This window comes from Manis pentadactyla, chromosome 12 (genome assembly GCF_030020395.1).
Source record: "Manis pentadactyla isolate mManPen7 chromosome 12, mManPen7.hap1, whole genome shotgun sequence".
NCBI classification, from domain to species: Eukaryota; Metazoa; Chordata; class Mammalia; order Pholidota; family Manidae; genus Manis; species Manis pentadactyla.
Window position 1 is genome coordinate 37881935 of NC_080030.1, and position 19770 is coordinate 37901704.

General features: G+C 46.1%; 1 protein-coding gene across 8 annotated transcripts in view; it reads right to left on the reverse strand.

The window, feature by feature from the left end:
- ARID1B (AT-rich interaction domain 1B) overlaps window positions 1-19770 on the reverse strand; it is a 407616-nt gene that overhangs the window by 5013 nt on the left and 382833 nt on the right. For 4 of the 8 annotated variants that reach the window (XM_036886809.2, XM_036886812.2, XM_036886807.2 and 1 more), the window contains 7 exons: window positions 17655-17859; window positions 12516-12654; window positions 12089-12261; window positions 7084-7234; window positions 4710-4806; window positions 2506-3295; window positions 283-413 (listed from right to left, as the gene is read on the reverse strand). In XM_036886809.2, the coding sequence (XP_036742704.2) occupies window positions 283-413; window positions 2506-3295; window positions 4710-4806; window positions 7084-7234; window positions 12089-12261; window positions 12516-12654; window positions 17655-17859 (1686 nt within the window). The remainder of the gene's footprint in view (window positions 1-282; window positions 414-2505; window positions 3296-4709; window positions 4807-7083; window positions 7235-12088; window positions 12262-12515; window positions 12655-17654; window positions 17860-19770) is intronic. The other 4 variants (XM_036886808.2, XM_036886814.2, XM_036886813.2 and 1 more) reach the window with 1 other exon arrangement.

Sequence of the window (19770 nt, forward strand, 5' to 3'; positions counted from 1 at the left end):
CTAAACAATAATTTAGTTCTATCATCATCTGTTACACACACACACGATCACTGTTTTCTATGAGAAATGCAGGTATGTGTGTATTTATGCTAAAGCCTGAAATAAATTATTATTCTAGACTAAATTCTCAGACAACTACACACTGACCGATGTTGGCTCACAAATGCAATGATGAAGTACGTGAGACGCTGGGAGCTAATTACCTTCAGCATTACTTCTAGCATTATGGCTACTGGATTTTCTTAGATAATTTGGTCCTCAGTTGGACTGGTGCTGGCTTACCTGGGAAAGATTGAAAGTAGCGACAGTGCTGTCATCATATAGAAGAATGTTAATAGTGTCCAAAGCCCAAGTACTTTCAGCCAAAAGCCCTGACTTAAGGGACATCATCACACGCCAGGCCTCGGGAGTAACTGAAAATGGGAAAGAACAGCACCGTGTTTACTATTAATACTATGCGTGAGAGAATAGAAAATAACAGAAGAGTAAGAAAAAAACAGAGTGTCCAGTTAAACACAGATTTAAACAAATGTCCTGAGGAACAGTTAAAGTGACCATTACTACACACTTTAAATGGAGGAGGCAGCTTATTACTAAGAGGCTTGTACTGTTTGAGATCTTTCTGCTTTGCTGATTAAATATGAGCCCCACTAATTCTAGGAGTGGGAGCGGTCAAGCACAAGCGGTCCTTCCTCATGTCTGGTTTATTTCTTTAGCCCCTAATACAGTCTGTGATGATGCATCCAAGTTTTAGCAATTGAATAAAACCAAAAAATGGTATTTGCCTTCTTGTGTCTGCTCCATTCCCAAATGTCTCAAAGGCGGCATCTTCAGAAGGCTGGCAAATATGCAGGATCTTAACAAAACTGAACTCCTAGAGTCTTGATTTTCTCATCTGTATGCGTCTACCTGAGTGCCTGCCCTCAGAACATGCTGTGGACAGGCAGGAGCGCTTTGATGGCTGGGATTTTTCAAGAGTGTGGCCTGAGGATGGGGCTGGGAAAGGGCTGCACTTCTGTCTGCCACATTCCTGTTACTGAGGGCAGGATGATTAGATAAAGAAATATGCAAACTCTGCCACAGGACGGGGTCAGGAGAAGAGGCCTATGGTGAGCCTGAGATTTCAACGGCAGCTGTCTCGGGAAACCCGCAGCAGCGCGTGGCGAGGGCAGCCCCGGGCCAGCAGAGCGCGCCCCAGCCTCAGCCGCAGCCCCAGCCCAACAGCAATGCCAATGGTGAGCGCACGGGTGGGGGTGACCTTCATTTTAATTCATTTATGAATTAAATTTTAATTTCACCTACCATCCATACTTTCTAAGATAGGCACATACTACTTTTATGATAAAAAAATACACTGTTTAAATTAAGGAACATAAATTTCCCAAGGCTGAAGACAAAATACTGGTGTAACTAGTACTATGAAATCTTACACAAATTTAAATGTATTTATTTTTTAAAACATACACACAAATGTGCACATTTTTACACATGTATTTCCATTTATAAAATGGTGCCTGGTATCTGTCTCTTTCCTGCCTCCAGTGCTCCACTCCTTTCTCTGTAAAGCTCCTTGATTTCCAATCCCTCACTTCCTATTATACTTATCTCCCTAATGTCTTCAATATATATCTCCTTAAGGAGACTTAGATAATTTATTAAAGATTGAAAACATCTTTAATGTCTATAATTTAATATCTTTATTTTCTAATTACTGTAAATGATGTAAAATCAAGTGATTCTGGGATTCTCCATAAAAAAAAGTTCATTGTGGAGTCAAGATCTATAATTCCCTTTGCTGTACTAAAAGTATGTCAAAAATAATGTAGAAATACTGTGTGTGCTTCCAGATATTCCAAACTCTGATTGGTATTCAGAACATCCCAAGCAGGATGAACAGGCAAAGTCAGCGTTCAACTGAAACGGCTCCTTGGGCCACAGCTACCTGTGCTTTTCTATTCATTTATCATATCAAATTCTATTCATCATGTCAAAGCCCATATAGCCCATCATGTATCTAACTACATTTCATACTCATACTTCTACTTTTTCCTAGGGAAACTCACTGTTGGTATGTTCTTACCAGAATTACAGAGTGGCTTCCCTTCAAAATTTCTCAGGCCACCTCAGGGTTTCATTAGCCTCATGGCTGTTCTGTTAAGCATGAACTGCAGAGATTTGGGGCATAGTTAAGGTCAAATCTTTAGGCCCAAAACATGGTGCGCAGTCGCCAAGGAGTCCCTGGTTTCTAACCCAGAGCTCTGCTCTCTCACACAAATAACTCAGATGTAAAAATACCATTTTAATTGGTGCTCCTCTCTGGCACTGTTTCTTAATTCACATTAGTGGTTGCCGACTATTACTCCTGTACAAAAAAAACATGTCCTGATAGTGGGAAGTCCTGAGAACTGGATCCCTTTGAGATGAACAGGAACTCCATCTAAACTAAAACTACGAGTCTAGACCCCACCGGGATTTCACTCAGGACCAAGCCTTGGGGGTGCTTACCGATATCCTTTGAGGTAATCTTTCGCCTTTGTTTCAGGACTGGCTGTGATGCTTCCACTGAGCCGGGAGGAAAGGTGATCTCCCTTCTGATCGGGGGCGGCTGGGGGGGCGGCCCTGCGACCTGGGCCGCGGGGACGGTGGGCATGACCTTCTGCATCTTCATCGAGGGCAGGAAGGGAGACTTGCTTGGAGACATGCGGCTCTCCAGGGAGCGCTGGAAGGAGGCGGGGCTGGGCGCTCGGGAGATGTGGTTTGGCAGTGACGGTGCCGTTGGGTAGGATGACTGAGGTGGGCGCGTGATGGGCTGCATGGAGGCTGAAGAGGACATGTAAGGCTGACGCTGGCTGACGTGAGAAGGCCACTGGCTCTCGTGATTGATCCTTTGATCAGGTACCATCATGTCATCCGTGCGGCTCATGCCTGGATAAGGAGGTGCCTGCGCGGGGCCGCCAGGGCCCTGCCTGTTCTGGTAGGGGTAAGGCATGTCATTGCGCGCTGCCCACATACTCTGCTGCGGCCCCTCACTGGAGGACGCCGGCATGGGGCCGCCCAGCATCTGCGGCGGGATGGCGTGCGGCTGCATCTGCCCAGGGCCCTGCATCCGCTCTCTGTTGTAGGGGTACGGGTACTGCCCCTGCACGGGCCTCCGGTCCGGCCCGGAGTAAGAGCTGCCATACTGGTTGAACATCTCCTGCTGCTGGCTGCCATACTGCATGCTGTACATGTCTCCCTCATGGCGTTTGGCTGGCGGCCCGTACATGCCGTCCATATGGCGTTTGTAATTCTGAAACTCACATAAAGGCAAATCATACTGATGTGCTTTTACAGGTGTAATCACACACTTAAATTATGCAAAATAGTTATTACCTGGTGGAATGCTCAATTCAAAACGAATATGGGAAGCGCCAATGATAACTAACAGCTAACGACTTAGGGACCGTATTTCAGTGTCAGTATTATTTAACACAGCCTCATGCTCTCTGAAGAGGGCTTCCAAAGTTTGTTTTCACATGCTTGAAATTTTCTGTGGGAAAAAAAGCCTTCTCTTTTGCTGGTAATTCCCAGGGCTGCAATACTGGGGAAGTACAGCGTTGGTGACCGCCACATAGGCCGAAAGGATGGGGCCCTGGTCGCCCCACGATTACCTGGGTGGGTGGAAGGGCAGCTCACACGGGAATGGGCTGAGCATCCTGAGGGCCATTCTGGAAGGTTCCTGACTGTACAGATTTCTTAGGCCTTTGCAGAAATGCCTCCACATGGACCTGGCTTCTCAGACTGGCCTCAGGCTACCTGACACCCAGTGTTCTCCAGCCGCAGCTCTGACGTCCAGCCTGCCCAGGTTACATGCCCGGGAAAGCCTTGTTTGCCTCAGTCTCTAAGGACAGCTGGTGCAGCCGTTACTGAGCTCTCCTCATGGGGACAGTGCAGGTACCAGCATTCAACCAGGGTGGGGAACCTTCTGATGTGAGTGAGGTGCTGATGTGTTAATCAGCATTCTTTCACTTTACTTGAAAATTGTTTAAGGTCGGTTTAATAATACAATTCACTGTACATACATGCTCTAGTAAAATTAAGGTCTAAACCCCCCTTCATTTTCCAAGAGGTCTTAGACCTCAAAGTTGTTTAGAAATAGCAAATTCCTGTGTCTGAAAATCCACAGCATGATGCGCAATTCTGTGTATTGGTAGTGGGAACTGCAACGAGCTGCAAGTGCTGCATAAACCCACCCATATAGCCAAAATACATGGTCACTAATTTTGGGCTTATTTTTTATGGTCATTTATATGGCTTATTTTTAAAAAGCCATGTGACTTTCACTATTAGTATATAATATTTTAAGTTGTTTTTTCTACATATCCTCTTTAAAACCTTATTGACAAATTTCTGTTCTAAAATGGCATTTGATACAATACACACTCAAGACTTTAAAATTTACCTAACTTGGGTTTGTTATTATTTACAAGGAGGAATGTCCTTAACTTCTTACAACATGTTATATTTGTTTCAGGAGACCATGTATCAACAGCTATTTTTAATTTGCTGATTTCAAAAACCTAACACTATTTTCCAGCATAAACAAATATATCCCAATTGCTCAATGAATGCTCATCATTTTTGCTGTGCTTCCTAAAACTCTTCAGAACTAAACCAAGTTTGAGCTTCAAGCAGGAAGCACAGAGATGCCTGCCTGCGTGCCAACTCACCGGCTGCTGCGGGTACAGGCCGGGCTGGTGTCCTCCATACGGCGGCTGTCCTGAGGGCGGGCCTTGGCCTGCGTACTGCTGCCCGTAAGGCTCATGTCTAGAACGAGGCATTCAAAGAACACTTCACTGACCAAAGACCCCAGGCCATAAGAGAAATGAACAGCCCATGTCTGGAAACTCCACACCCCTGAACAGCTTCTGCTTCACACCCAACAGAGGCAGGCGGAAAAGCAGCAGCACTTCTCTGAGCAGAAGGGATGACAGCACCACCGTGGGAACGCTGCCCATCTCCGGCTGCAGGTGCCAGAGGAGTCCTGCGGGACGGGCTGCACCCTCTGCCTTTGAGCAGAGGCCCCGCCCAGCCACTGAGGCGTCCCGGGGAGTGTCAGGAACATTAGATATGAGGTATTAATGAAAGCAGGGAACAACAAAATGAATCTGCCAGTCAAAGCAGCATTTCTAAAAGTACCAACATGGACATATAATCAATGATGAGGGAAATGTTATTTCTTTCTTTCTCATGAATATAAAATGCTCAACTTTTTAAAGACACTTCAAAATGAATCCAAATGATACTGAGTTAACTAGTAATATAACTACTCAAAATTTTAAAGTCCAATGACCCTTAGAGGCTACAGAAAATAAAGGGATGATTTAAATGTACTCCTGTTAAATTTTTAAATGGGAATGAAAATACATTGATTTTTCAGCTGCTGCTATATTGAGAAATTATAAATACCATAAGAATAGCATGTTTAGAAGAGCAACAGATTTGAAATTTTAAAAAATAAACTGGTTGGCTTAGTATAGTTAGTTAGTATTCTGTAAGAAAGAGAACACTTGGACTGAATATATTCCTAAACTGGTCATGCCATGAGAATAAGAAAATAAATAAATTTTAGAATTACCACATGCAAAACAGATACAGGGGATGTTTTTGCTAACAATATTGACATCTAGTAGGAAGCTAATTTCAGGACAGAAACATAACTGACATAGATAAAATTTTAGCTGAACAGGTAATGTATTCCAGGAAAGAAAACTTAATGAGGTAAGCCCTACTGTGGCAGAGCCAAACTAACCTTTAAACCTAGGCCATGCAATGCTCTAGAAAGCATTCTAGAAGAAACAGAAAAGTATATTTGCTTGGGTTCCTTTAAGAACATATGTCCCAGAGCAACTATTCTCCTCCTAATCTCATCTGCCCCCTCAAAAAGCTTTCCCTGGACCCTCAAAAACAAGCGAAATCTATGTAAAATCCCGGACCCAGTAAACTGAACATCAGCAGTAGTTAACTGATTGCTGGAGACATCACACATGAACACCGAGCAGACACAGGACCAGGGCAGGAATCAGGGGCCTAGGCTCTTCAGTCTATCAGAAAGCACCTACCACTCTGAGCATGTGATGGCTATGCAACCTCAAGAACCAGGCTCAGGGAGAACGCCAGAAAAAAAAATCCTTATGTGGCAAAACAGTGATTTTTCCAAACTTTTTTCCCTTTGTATTATACCAGGGAAGCCCTTTTACTATGCCCCAGCACGTGGGTATACTAAGGGCAGGGGTGTTGGTAAGGGGTCTTCTCCACAAAAAGAAGTCTACCCTAGGCCCCTGTTTTAGGGAGCAGCTTTCGATGACCTCTGGGAGACATTCAATGGCTCTCCTTTGATCTTATTAAAAATATGGGTCAATCCTGCCACCTAACTTGGCATTTTAATGTCAAGATGCCACTTTGCAAAGAAGCATCCTGAAAAAAGACTACACTGTGGCTTTTCTCAAAGATGTTTTTAAGGAGCCAAGTATTCTCTCTGTGTAAATGGGCACAGGGAAGAGTGGGAACACCTGAAGAAACAGTGCCGGGAAGACCTTCCCGAGAGCAGAGTCCGCTGACAGCCGTGTGGCCGCCCCTGCGCAGACATGCCCCAAGGAAGAAACGCAGGCGGGAAGGAGGCATGGAGGGGAGGGAAACCTGGTTCTCGTGGAGGCTGGGGGCTGCCTCCACAGGGCATCTGGCGCTGGATGGCCCAGCTCCTGCGTTCACAGAAGAGGTCTCTGGGCAGGCCAGCCCCGCCCCAGCATATTTCTGATCTGTGCTCCTGGGCAACTGCTTACTGAAACACAGCTGAACCTGGCTGCTGAGACAAAGACCTTCTCGTGTGTGTGTGTGTGTGTGTGTGTGTGTGTGTGTGTGTGTGTGTGTGTGTGTGTGTGTGTGTGTGTGTGTGTGTGTGTGTGTGTGTGTGTGTGTGTGTGTGTGTGTGTGTGTGTGTGTGTGTGTGTGTGTGTGTGTGTGTGTGTGTGTGTGTGTGTGCGCGCGCGCGCGCGTGCGTGTGTGTGTAGAGCACAGTTTCCTCTCACCTTAGAAAACACTCACCTTCGATCATAGCTGGCTCCGTAGGGAAACTGTTGTCGCTGCCCCATGCCCAGCCCAGACATGGCACCGGAGGGGCTTTGGTTATACATGTCCTGCATACTGCTTGCGGGCATCTGTCCTTGGGTCATAAAGGGCTCACTACTTCCAGGCACTGCAGTATTTTAAATAACAGGTACAAAATTAAGCATTTTCAAAAGCCAAAGGGCCCAGACATCCCTTTCTAGTCATTTCTGTAATCCTTACAACTGTTTGTATTGCTGCAGACAGCAAAGAGTGGACGACTCTTGATGGGTCCTGTGAGGGTGGAATTCCAAGAGGGGTGGGCCCAAGATGCACCCCGCCCCCGACCGAGTATGCCTCCTAGGAGCTCCTCCCTCGAGTGCAGGTAGAACCTATGAATATGATGGGATGTCACCTGCATAATTATGGGACATCACCTGGTGAAAGGGATTTCACTGATATAATGAAGTTACTGTCAGCTGACTATGAGTTTAACAGAAGGGCGACTATCCAGCTGTGCCTTTTAAATCCGCATCTAGAGGTCAGAGAGGGAAAATGTCAGCAGCTCTCCTGGCGGCTGTGCAGAAGCGCCCACCATGCAGTGGGAAGGGCTGTGTGTCGGGGGGTGTGTGTGTGTGAGCCTCTGGGGACCCCCACAGCCCTCAGAGGCATCAACAAGACAATGGGACCACAATCTCACAACTGCCAGGAATGAAATTCTGCCAAACTCAACAAGCTCAGAGGAGGGCCCTGGATCTCAGATGAGATCGAGTGCCAGCGGACACCCTGACGGCTGCTGTGGGAGACCAGGGGCCGAGAGCCCGCAGGACCTGAGATCGCACATTCACGCTGTTTCAGGCTGCTAAGTTTGTGATGATTTGTTATGCAGTGATATAGAAAAACACAGGCCTTTACTTGGGTAAGTTACTAAACTTCTGAGTTTAAGTCCTGTTTATAAAATGATGTTGGTAACATCACTTCACGAACAATTGTGAAAAAGAGATGTAACTTTTTCCCTTAAAGGAAAAAAGTGAATACCTTAACATAAACCTATCCACTGACTCACTCCAAAATTAGGATAAAGAAAATCACCAGGGAGTTAATAACAGCTCAAGAATGGATGAGATACAACTATTTTTATCAGGGGGCAGAGTGGCAATTAGGTCAGATATGCAAATTGGCATCAGCTCAGAGCCTGAAGGAAATTGGGTCAAGCCCAGAAACTAGCCTGTAGGCAAATTAAACATTTTTAATGCAAATCTTAATTGACATACAGTACTACTACCTTTCTTTATCCTATGAAGGTTACTTTCATGTTACAGGAGGCGAAAGCTGATTAAAATTTCCGAGCTGTTCAGATTTGTTAGGCTGGTAGATGAAGCCTGATACTGGTAGTACGCATTTTGCTTTGCAATGTGCTTTCACACACTTTATCTTATTTGATCTCAAATGAACCTGTGGTAGAACCAGTTTTGATGTTACTTTTATAGATGCAGAAACAGACTGACTGACAGAAATTAAAGGGAATCAGAATTAATTCCCTAATACACAGAGTTCTTAAAAATCAGTAAGAAAAAAAGAAGATCAAATTTAAAAATGGGAAAACACATAAGTGGACATTCACAGAAAAAGAAAAATAAAGGGCCAATGAATATATGAAAAGATACATGACCTCATTAATAATTAAAATAATTCAAGTTAGAACTTATGAGGCCTCCCCCCAACCCTAATCTAATTGGCAAATATTAAAATGACTGACAATAATGATTGTTAGTATGGCAGTGAGGACCTATGCACTCTCGAGTATTAAGCTGGTATAACTTTCGTCAATAGCTGCCACAATAAGCTCTATTTGAGTGATGTCCAAAGCAGCTCAGCCCCGGGTGTTCACAGCCTGCGAAGCCCCTCCCTCGCTGAGCTGGGCTTGGCATTGTGGCCACCTTGACTGCTGGGGCCCTGGCAAGTGCCATGCAGTGGAGGGCTGCAAACCCGTGCAATGGGGCCAGTCCTCCTGGGGTGCTCCTTGGAAAGGCCCTATGCAGGAGGCTCTGGGTGAGTTCCCAGTAGAGCCTGTAGGTGACACTGGCCACTCAAGGGGCATCCCAGTTCCAGTAGAGCCCTTACTCAGGCTTCCAGGGGGTGACAGCCACCTCAGTGTCCCAGCTGACAATACATGGAGCAAAAAATCGCCCTGTCCACAGAGAACTGTGAGACATAAGGAAGTGTGGTTGAAGCCACTAAGTTTGGGGGTAGTTTGTTATACAGAAAAAGTTACTCAGTACCTAATAAAGGGTTCATATCCTTTGATTCACTTACTCTACTTCTAGGAATGTATTTCACAAGAACATTCTTACAAGTGTGAAAAAAACAGCTGTACTTCAATAATCACTGCATCATTGCTTATAATAGCCACACATTATGCAACAACCATCCATTATTAGAGCATGGAAAAGAATAGGCAGGGTTCTGTGTGTATATAATACCTATATTGATAGACATTCAAAGTATACTCCTAAGTTTTAACAATATATAAATATTCACTTATTGTTCACTTATAAGCAATGACCCCATCCCTCAATCAGTGATGAATGAAGTAAGCAGGTGGGGAAGGCAGGTCGGTGGGGCACAGGCAGCTCTGGGCTCCTGAGTCTCAGTGCTGCCTCTCCACCTAGTGCCCCAGCTACAGGTCAAAGCAGGGTAACTACGAGTACGGTTCCCATGGACGCCGGCCATTAAACAGATATTCAGAGTACATCACATCCACTGACAGAACAAGGTTAACTGGAGTGGAAAACTTTGTAACCAGGAGAGGGCTGCAAGACAATTTGCTTCCTGTGGGTTTTTTATCTGCTTTAATTTGGTATGAAATACACCAGTGTTGTAAGGTAGCTGGTGAGCTGAAATCTACTGGAAATGTGAGACGGGGCTTCCCTCTGAGCCACTGTATCATTTACATGGTTGTTGAAAACACATCATACAGCCATCTAGTGCCTAGCAAGGTAATCCCAAATCCCTCCTCCACCTCCCAATTACCTCTCATAGTAAGAAAAACTGTTGGCATCAGGCAACAAAAGAAATACAACTCTCACTGTCCAATATAACACACAGATAGGGTATTGGAATGGTTCACAGTAACTTCCAAAGCCAGATTCCAAATATTACCAATTTTCTTTTCCATGTTATTGCCATGTTTTTCAGTCTAAAAATGTTATACAACCACCAACAGCACTAACAAAATGTTCTTTCTAGTATCTCCTACCACCGGCTACCTCCAACATTCACAAAGCTTTTGAATTCCTGAGGTTAAGCATTTACTGCATGTTCTTCAAAATCTTTACTTGGAACAAGCCACTCAAACTTTTTGAAAGGAAAAGTTATAGATTACCTTGCTTTACATAATGAACAACTGAAATACTATATATGAAATATAGTCTATTTGTTAATTAAATGGCATATGCCCAATATTTAAAAATTTGAGATTATTTATTTCTATTTTTCATTGGTCCATAATACTTGTGAAATACACGGCTTTGGGCTTCATGGTTCTCTCTAAAGACACAGTATGTCTAGAAATTATATCCCAAACATCTAAATACGACACAAGTAATATTATTTAAGGGATCCCAGAATAAGCACTTTCATAAAAATATTACTATTTTTCTGTAATTTTTTCAATAATGTCCACATCATGCCTCAATTTCAATGGACCGACTGCATGTGGAAGAGCGCACAAAACACTTGGAGCTTGTATGCCACAGAAGGAGGCGGAAAGGGCAGAGGCTTAGGTGGCTATGATCTCAGAGCTGTAGGCATTGGGGATTTAAGCATAAGGGGAAACCAGCTTGGGTATTTGCTAATGTCGGTCAGAACTCGCCTGGACTTCCGGTCACCATCCACCCCACAGTTGTTGATACCATTTCTCTCCTTAGTTAATCTCCAAAATTACTCCTCATTCCAATGGTCTTCCCAGCTCCAGACGTACATCCCACCACGTACCCACCTCAGCACCTGCCAAAGGCAGCTTTGGATTTCCTTCTCTACCCTGTTCATTGCCCAGCTGCCCACCTGGCGGGTAGGACAGTGAACCTTTACTTCCTGTACAACCTGCTCCCTGTCCTGACTCTCCACAGCTAAGGCAGCAGCGCCTTCACCCTCTGTCACCCCCGCCCAGCTCCCTCCTTAACCCCCATGCTCGCTCCATCAGCACTGCCTGAGAGTCTCTGCAAAAGACTTCAGAGATGCTACAAAAGACTTAACAGGTGCTTCCTCTCCTGCCCCCGCTGCTGGTGTCTGGCTCCCACCATCACCTCTCCCCAGACAATGACAGTGCTCCCTCCCACGCTGTCCCCACAGGCCAGTTACTCACTCACTTCCACACCAACCCTGTGTTGCCACAGGCCTCCCTCGCTCCCTGCTCTTCCCAGACCAACTCCTCATTGGTCAGGTCTCGGCAGGTAACTGACATCCCAGAGCCCTGCCCTCCCGGCACCCTCTCTAGGAGATGTCCCCTCCTCCCACTGCCTCCACCCAGCATCATTAATCTGTGTGTCCTTTCTTCATTTTTGCTTCCTTCTTTCCATCAACTATCATCTTTAATTATATATTTGTGGTTTGACTTACATTTTGTTTGTTCCCCCCAAGAGATGTTGAACTCCACCAGGGATGAATGCCTGATTTACCCAGCCCTGGCTATTAACTGCATGCCGCCTGCCAGCACTCGGAGCGCATGTGCTTACTGCACATGCTGGCCACTCTGGTATGAGTGTTCTGTGCATGAACTCCACTAATCCTCATGCTACCCTTATGGCAGCTCATATTATTATCCCAATTTCTAGATGAGGAAACCGAGGCACAGATGCTAGGTATTTCCTCAAGGCTGAAAATTTAGTACGTTGGGGAGCTGGGACTCAAGTGTGTCCCACACGTATAAGCAAACTGGTGGTGGGATGGCAGAGAAAAGAATGCCCTCTGGACCAAGCCTGAGCGGAAGTCCCTCTGCACTTACCTTTTCTCATTCCACCAAAGGGGTCCTTGTTGGGTTCGTAGGGCACCCTGCTCATCACATCTGGCATGCTCATGCCCTGCGGGTATGGGGTGCTCGGAGTCATGGAGTTCCGTTTTGGGAATGATGAATCACTGGTGTCTGAGAACGGGTCGTGCACACTGACTGTACTGCTTCTGAAGAGGTGAGAAAAGTAGAAGCTTAATGAAATAGCAGGAGTTACCTCTAAATGCTCATTCAGAAAACAAGCCAATCTTGAAATTTATAAATGCCAAAACCACTGAAAATAAACTGCACGAATAAAGCTGGCAATAATCAACACTTACAAGCTTACTAGGGAATACCATGTCTTCCCTCTTTAATATTTGCTCCAGAAAATTAAATGATAGACTCATCTGATTTTGTATGACTCAGAGACCTTTTAACATACCTTCCACCTTGCATTGGGGTCATCTGTCCATGAGGGGTGGAGGCTGGTGTAGGTGGCTTCAGGTCCCCCGGAACCTCTGCCATTGAATTACTGCCAGTTGACTGGGGGGTCTGTGGACCTTGTAGGGATCCTGAGTTAGCTGATAGTAGAAGTACCAAGAGAAAATGGGCAAAAAGCTAGAGGTTATCAAGTAAGCTCATCCTTGCTGATTTAAAAAGGAAAGAAAACAAGATACCATCTTATTAGAATAGTAACATCTATTATGATAACAATGTAGTAAAATTAGTTGCTCTTACATTGTTTATAGTGAAAATTAGTAGTTTTTTTTTTTTTAAATAATCTGTTTGGCAACATACTTCATTTGTAAGCCATAAAACCTGTTTGTACCTTTTGACTGGGTAATTGCCTTCCTGGGTACTTACCTCGAGAAAGTAATCTAATATAAAGAAGGCTTTAGGGAGAAAAATGTTTATTTCAATGTTGTTTATAATAATCTAAATGTCTGAAAATAAGGAAAAAATTGGATGAAAATTTTGGTATATCAATTTGATGGACCATTGTGCTGTTCCAGAAGAAATTAGAAAATCTAGTTCTAGGTCTTGGGAAATGAGAAACATTTAAGTTGAAGAGCAATGACACAATCTAATGAGCCTTGCGTCATTTCAGTACCTTCTCAGTGTCCGGATGTGTCTATGCTCTGTCATTAGTAACAGTAATTTTTGGAGCTCTGAAATCAGATTTGTTATTACAAAATGTAAGTTTGGAGTTCCTGAATGTCATTATCAGAGTTCCAAGATATGGCTTTAACTACCATTACACTGTATAACAGAGCTCAGAACCGAGATCTTTTCAAGTAAGTGGGATCCTCAAAAAAATTAAACTCACCTTATAGGAAAAACAACATTTCTTGCTTTATCATCTATCATAGCTCCTTAGCATGTTAGCTGCTCAATAGATACTGGTCTCATTTATTAATTAAATAAATGCTTATTGAATAAATAATGTGTGTCCTGTATTGTAGGCTCTTTTCTATGCCTGGATGCACCAGCACACCAAACGACAAGACGAAGATTCCCGCCCTCCTGCAGTTTAAGGTAAGTACTAAGTCACAAATGGCAGAGCTGCTGGCTGCTTGTAAGAAAGAGTATCTTATTCTCTACATGCAGCTCCTTTCCTAGTAGGGTCTCAAGGCTCACTGCCATTACCACCATCCACATTTTACTTTAGAGGAAACTGAATTAAACAAGCCATAGAGACTACAGAGTGTGCTACGAAGGCAGCAGAAGTGGAAGGGTCTACTGCTCTTATTCAGAAAGCCTCTGGTGAACACAGATATTTCTGGGGGGTCAGGTCAGCCCTGGTCCTGGCCTGCTCAGGAATGAGTACTGACGACTGGCCAGCAGTACTGTGAATGCTATACACTGTCTCCCGGGGGTGCTTGGGACTGAAGGTGGGGTCAGGGAAGTTCTCAGAGACTCTGGGAAGACTGGCTTTTAACAAAGATGTCTTTTCAGATGCAAATATTGCAAAAGAAAAACTAACGCCTGTTTATAAACCAAATTTTGGTGGAACCCTGGAAGTTCACATTTAAAAAGTAGATTATAATAACTAAAAAAAGGAAAGTGTTCTATAAATATGTAAAAATAATCCTACAGACACAACTGCTCCACAAAGCTGGCCCAAGAGCGAGCCTTCTCAAATCAAGGACCAGATTTCACAGTGGCCTACACAGCTTCCTCAGAAACATGGCTCACGAAGCTGTGATTTCAGGATGACCCTTATTTATAAGTATTCACATTTACAGTTAATAAAAAAAAAGGAAAAAACTCTTCCCCCTTGCCAGTGTTTTTTCCTTCCTTTCTGGAAGAAAAAAATGAATGCAACCTCTTGAAGCTGGCACGCTCTCTAGCATATCCCTACCTTTTGCCAAAAGCTACAAATGTATACTCGAAAGTAAACAATGGAAAGGTTACCGAAGGTTAAGCACATTCACACACTTCAGACTGTACCGCCAGACTCCTAGCTGGGAAGATAATTTACACGGCACAGACCTGGTGCCCTCGTTCTGGCAGTGGGTGTTCAGGACGCAGGGTAGGGAGAAGGCAGAATAGCTGATGTGTCCCAGGTCTGCAGTGACTAGGGGTCACCCAGAGGGCACCTTTGTTTATAACCCCAACTCCTTTCTCATTTATCTTCCACTGAGGATTCCCTAGTTGGAGCCATGACAGGTTTTGTGACATTACCTGTCAGCTAATAATAGAAATGCAGTCAGCCACCTGCCAGCAAAGATGGATGGGTTTTTGGTTACAGACTTACTGAGTGGAGCTTCCTTATCTCCCCTCTCCCCTTCCTGGCCGGGCCTCCCCCAGCTCCAGCACAGGCCGTCCAGGCCGCCTGAGGAGGTGATGCCTCTGGGGGCTCATCAGAACTCCACTGACTTTTACAGGCTTAGTACAATGAGGTCCGCACTGGCACCTCAGAGATGCAACCGTACCCCCAGGCCTTGTCCAGGTCTCACTTGGGAGCCTTCCTCCGCTGACCTGCTCTAGTCACCGGAGGACAGAAACCTGGATCTCCGGCCTGAGAAACCGAACAGCCACTCAACAGTGAAGACAGGGACGCAGTTCCAAGGGCTAAAAAGGGGGTGTGCCTCCCGGGGACTGACAGATCTGAAGTTCGGATCCCCACTGCAAATCAGAACTGGACTCCAGATGGCTGACTACGAATGTGAGCAGAGCCCAACGGTCTAGGACTGGGGCTGGTTCAGAGCGACCATTTTAAAAAACAATCCAGAATGTTTCTCAAGAACTTTGTAGTTCAGTTTGCCTGTACATGCTGGTAAGGAATAAGCTACCTTCTTATGGGAAAAACTGACTTCAAAGAATACAAATTTTGCTGACAATTAGTTTTTAAAAATTTTGTAGTATATGAGATCCTGACATGGCAAATGGTTAGGAATACTTCGTTTTCTTTGACAAGAAAACCATTTCAGAGACATTTTTCTTAATGAAATCAGAGAGCCACTGATTCACGGATGCTGAGGAAATGCCTGGGTTTTGGTTATGGGGCTGGTGTTACTCGCTACCCAGTGGCCAGTCAGTGTGTCTGTCTTGCTGAGCAGTGCCCAGAACATGGCTTGGTGCACCCGCACGAGGCTTCGGGGCTGCCTGGCCGAGCTTTCCCTCCCCTGCTTCCTGTTCATAGGTCTTTGGCTCCATTTGGGCCACTGAGAAGATTATCCCAAGTGTACCTGCAATCTGGCGCTTTTGTGCAGTTCAAATGACAATGTTGCCATAAAAATGGTGACTTGAAAAAAAGGGCAAGAGGCAAGAGTGGACTGTTAAGAAAACAGACCCTGTGCTTTCCGAAGCATCTACACCTCAGCAGGGTTTCTTGTACTGAAGCTGGTGCACACTGGGAGAGCTATTCTCCATGCAGGAGCGCAGACCATTCAGTGACACGAGTTCTTTCCCGGCAAATAAAATACGCCTTTACATCTTTGCAGATGACGCCACTTTGGTCCCTACACCCCACTGGGTTTTTATTTTGGAAAGATGGTTGCAGAGCTGTTCACAGGCAGCTTGCTTTACTTGTTGAGCTGAATATAATGTTGTGAGATTTTAAAAATTAGATTTCACAGATTTTAAGGTACACCATAACTGGCAAAGACTTGAAGTCTTTAAGGGTGGGCTAGAGAGGAGGATTTCTACTTGTCTTTAGAACTGACACATCTATATCCTCTATATCCAGGAGATTCACTACAAATGCACTTTGTGCCCCAAAGGTACTCATCTTTATGTGAGAGCCCTTGGTTAGCGACCTTAGGTATTAGTATTGCCGTCTAGACGGCAACTACAGGAAATGATTAAAAAGGAAACAACTGCTCTGTGTGGCTCACAGGTACCACCTTCTATGTGTAAACAGCTTATTACGTGTGCCAAAGCCATTTAAAATCCAGGCGGGGGAGATGGTAGGTACAGGCATAACGCTAGAGCTGGGTGCGCGGGGCCACAGCCCAGTATGTCTACTCGTGGGCAGCATGACTACAAGTCAGTGACTCAGATGTCGGGATCCTTGGTTTCTCACGGACTTTAGAGCAGTATCTGCGCAGTAGGCTGATGTGAAGATGAAGTGATGAAGCACTCAGAGAGGCGCCTGGCACCCTGCACGTGCTGCAGACGTACTGGCGTTCACGGTGATCACTTGACCCCAGAACAGCCTGTGTGATGGGAAGTGACAGGCCAACTGGCCCCATCCTGTATGTGGACAGTGTGTGGCTTTGACGTGGCCAGAAACAGACAAGAGAACAGCTGGACTGAACGTGAGGGACATCACACCCAGAACTAAGAATAACGCAAATTTCTTCCCATGTCTAATATTGTACTTATAAGAATATAGTGATTCAGCGATTTCAAACCTGAAACCCTAAAAAACAGAACAAAGGCCAGCAGGAGCACTGCAAGGCCTCCAGTCACGCATGCGCCATTCACTTGGTTTGCTTATGAGAACTTAGGTGAACCGCCGTTATTCCCAGGGAGTATTCCTAAAGCTCCTGACCTCTTGGTCAAAGCTGAGTGGACTACCCTGTCTCAGAAATACAGCTGTATGGAGCGTTACCCTAACAGTTTGCTGAATACACTAAAAACAAAGTCCAAATTTCACTTTGCTAACGTGTGAATCTGAGCGTCCCTGAGAGGAGGAGCTGGCAGAAGTTGGCTGTTAAGCCTGCAGGGTGGTGTTTTCCAGTAGTATGAAAGGACAAGCACAGGCTACTGGGGGGGCTTGTCTGACATAAGATGGGATATTTAAACACGTGCACAAGGAATAAAGGGGTACAGCTTGGAATTCCAAAGTCTATTCTGATCAAATAAGGTATGGCCAAAGAACGGTGCCTTCCAAGTGCTGACAGGAAGGGAACGATGCACATTCCCTCTCTCTTCTCTTAAGCACTGCCAGTGGGGGCTCACTGAAATATACAAAACAAAGCAAAATGCCCCTTTGCTCAAAGATGCCACGTTCTCGGTCTGCATTACTAAGCAGCCTTCTTGGAACCCGGAAGGGGCCTGTAGAGCCTCCAGCCCCAGCTGAGGGGGGTGCCCCTGGCTCTTCCTGGGCCACAGCTGTAGCGCTCCCACTTACCAGGAGAGGGCGGCTGGAGCTTGGGCTGCTTCTTGGTGTCCGCAGCGCTGAACACTTCGGGCGGGGGCTCCTCCCCTCGCTCGATCTTGCACTCGAAGGCAAACAGGTACTGAATATACTGCTTTTTCAGGGAGCTCGCCGCGCTGCTTGAAGTGCCAACATTGAGGTTGGTTGCCAGCTCACGCCACTTCTTGTTTTTATTAACCTAGCAAAAAAATGGCAGGATCATTGGTTTGCAGCAAAGTGCCTTGTTTAAAGCCGGGAGACGAAAAAAGCACTTAATGTCTTGGTTTACTTTTTTTTTTTCGTTTGCCTCTTTTAACTAATGCTCATTACTCCCACTCAGTAGTGCACAGGCAGCATTTACAGTTATAAAACCATTAAGGAACCTGCTGATAGCTACATAAAAAGCTCTGCTTGCTGACATTCCTCTGCCTGCTGCCTCTCCTGCCTCGCACTCTCCCGCAGCCGTTGCCGCTCAGGGCCCGCGATTTATCTGAGCAAACGTGCGCTCTCGCTTTCACTCATCCCATCCCACCTCTAATTTTTAAAAAAGGATGTCTAAAAACTAATTTAAAAAGCAATAACAGAACTATTTTGCAATTTAAGTGCTTGAGCCTTGATATGAAAAACAATGCTTCCTTCCAAGGGCCAGAAGCTCGCAGGAAGACACGGCCGTAGCTCCAGCCCAGGCCTGCCCTCTCCCACGAGGCTCCCTGCTCCGGGCAGGGGCGACACACGGTGCGAAGGCGAGGAGGCCTCTGACCCAATGACCCTAACTTAAACCGTGCCCAAGCCCCCAGCGACTAATGCCGCAGGCCCCTGGGGGCCCTGAGGTGGGGCACAGGGACTGTCCAGCACCCTACTTGTGCTCAGGCTGCAGAGAAGACAAGTGCAGAAAGACAACAGGAAAAAGGAAAGAAACCCTGAAACAGTACACAAGGATTCTAGGCATTAATTTACTTGGGAAACCGCCGTGTGAAGCAAACAGGAAGGCCTGCAAACGCTTGGAGGTTCTATCGCTTTTAGAGGTGCCCTGCGTTGAGTAGCAGGGTAGCCATTAAGGGGACAAGGGTTTTTGATGAAATGTTCCATTTCTGGATTCTAACTTTCTCACAGAGCTCTTCAGTGCTGAACGGCATACGATGACTAAGCCGCAGAGCACTCACGGTCATGCTTCACGCCCCTTTTGGCACCTAATGCCAGGCTGCGACCAGCAGGCCAGAGGACCGCCTCAGAAATGGCAGACAGAGCGCTGCCTGGGACACCCTGAAAGGCAAGGCTCTGAGCTGATCTCTGTGAGCCTGTGGCACCTGCTCTACCCATGTCAGATGCTACCAGGGGGAAATCAAGAAGGGGGGTGAGCGATGCTGCTGCCGACAGGCTCGCCACTTGACCACAGCCACGTCCAGGCAGCCCACATTAGCTGAGCCCGCAGAGGAGCGCACGCACAGCCCCAGCCTGGTGAACGTACATGCCCACGGGGTCAGAGTAGCGTCCAGGCAATCTCCATACTTCTGCGATGGGCAAGACCCAGTTACTTAGTGTCCTGAGGATTCTAAAAACTCTGTCAGGAACTCCAGGTGTGGGGGGTAAGGTCAGGGTGTCTAAGTGCAGGGGAGAGGTGTTTCTGTATGTTCCCTTGATCTCTCCCTCCACTGGCCACCACCCACACCTGGTCTGTGTCACAGGACTTTCCATCTGATGGTGCAGAGCCTTGACTCAAGCTCTAACTGTTCCAGTTGTAGGTCTCAGGTCCCTGGTGGGATGGGGTGTATCAGGGGAGGCTGAGGACAAAGGCTGTGCAGCACTGAGACCAGGCTGGGCCCACACCGACAGGTGGGGTTTTGGTGACTTACCCTTGGATGGTAAGTGACATACACCACCTGCCTGGAGTGGAGGGTGCCATGCTGTATCCTGGACCATCTGGGGCCCAGAGTGGCTCCTTCCACTGATCTGGATGGAAGCCCAGGTACCAATAGGTGATTTAAAAGCTCCCCCAGATGATTCTAGCGGAGAGGTAGGCCCGAGAACTAGGGGTAGATGAGAAGAGCACTCCTTTTGGAATCAGACAGGCCTGACCCTGCCACCTACCCTGAGCGAGTTCCTGAGCCAC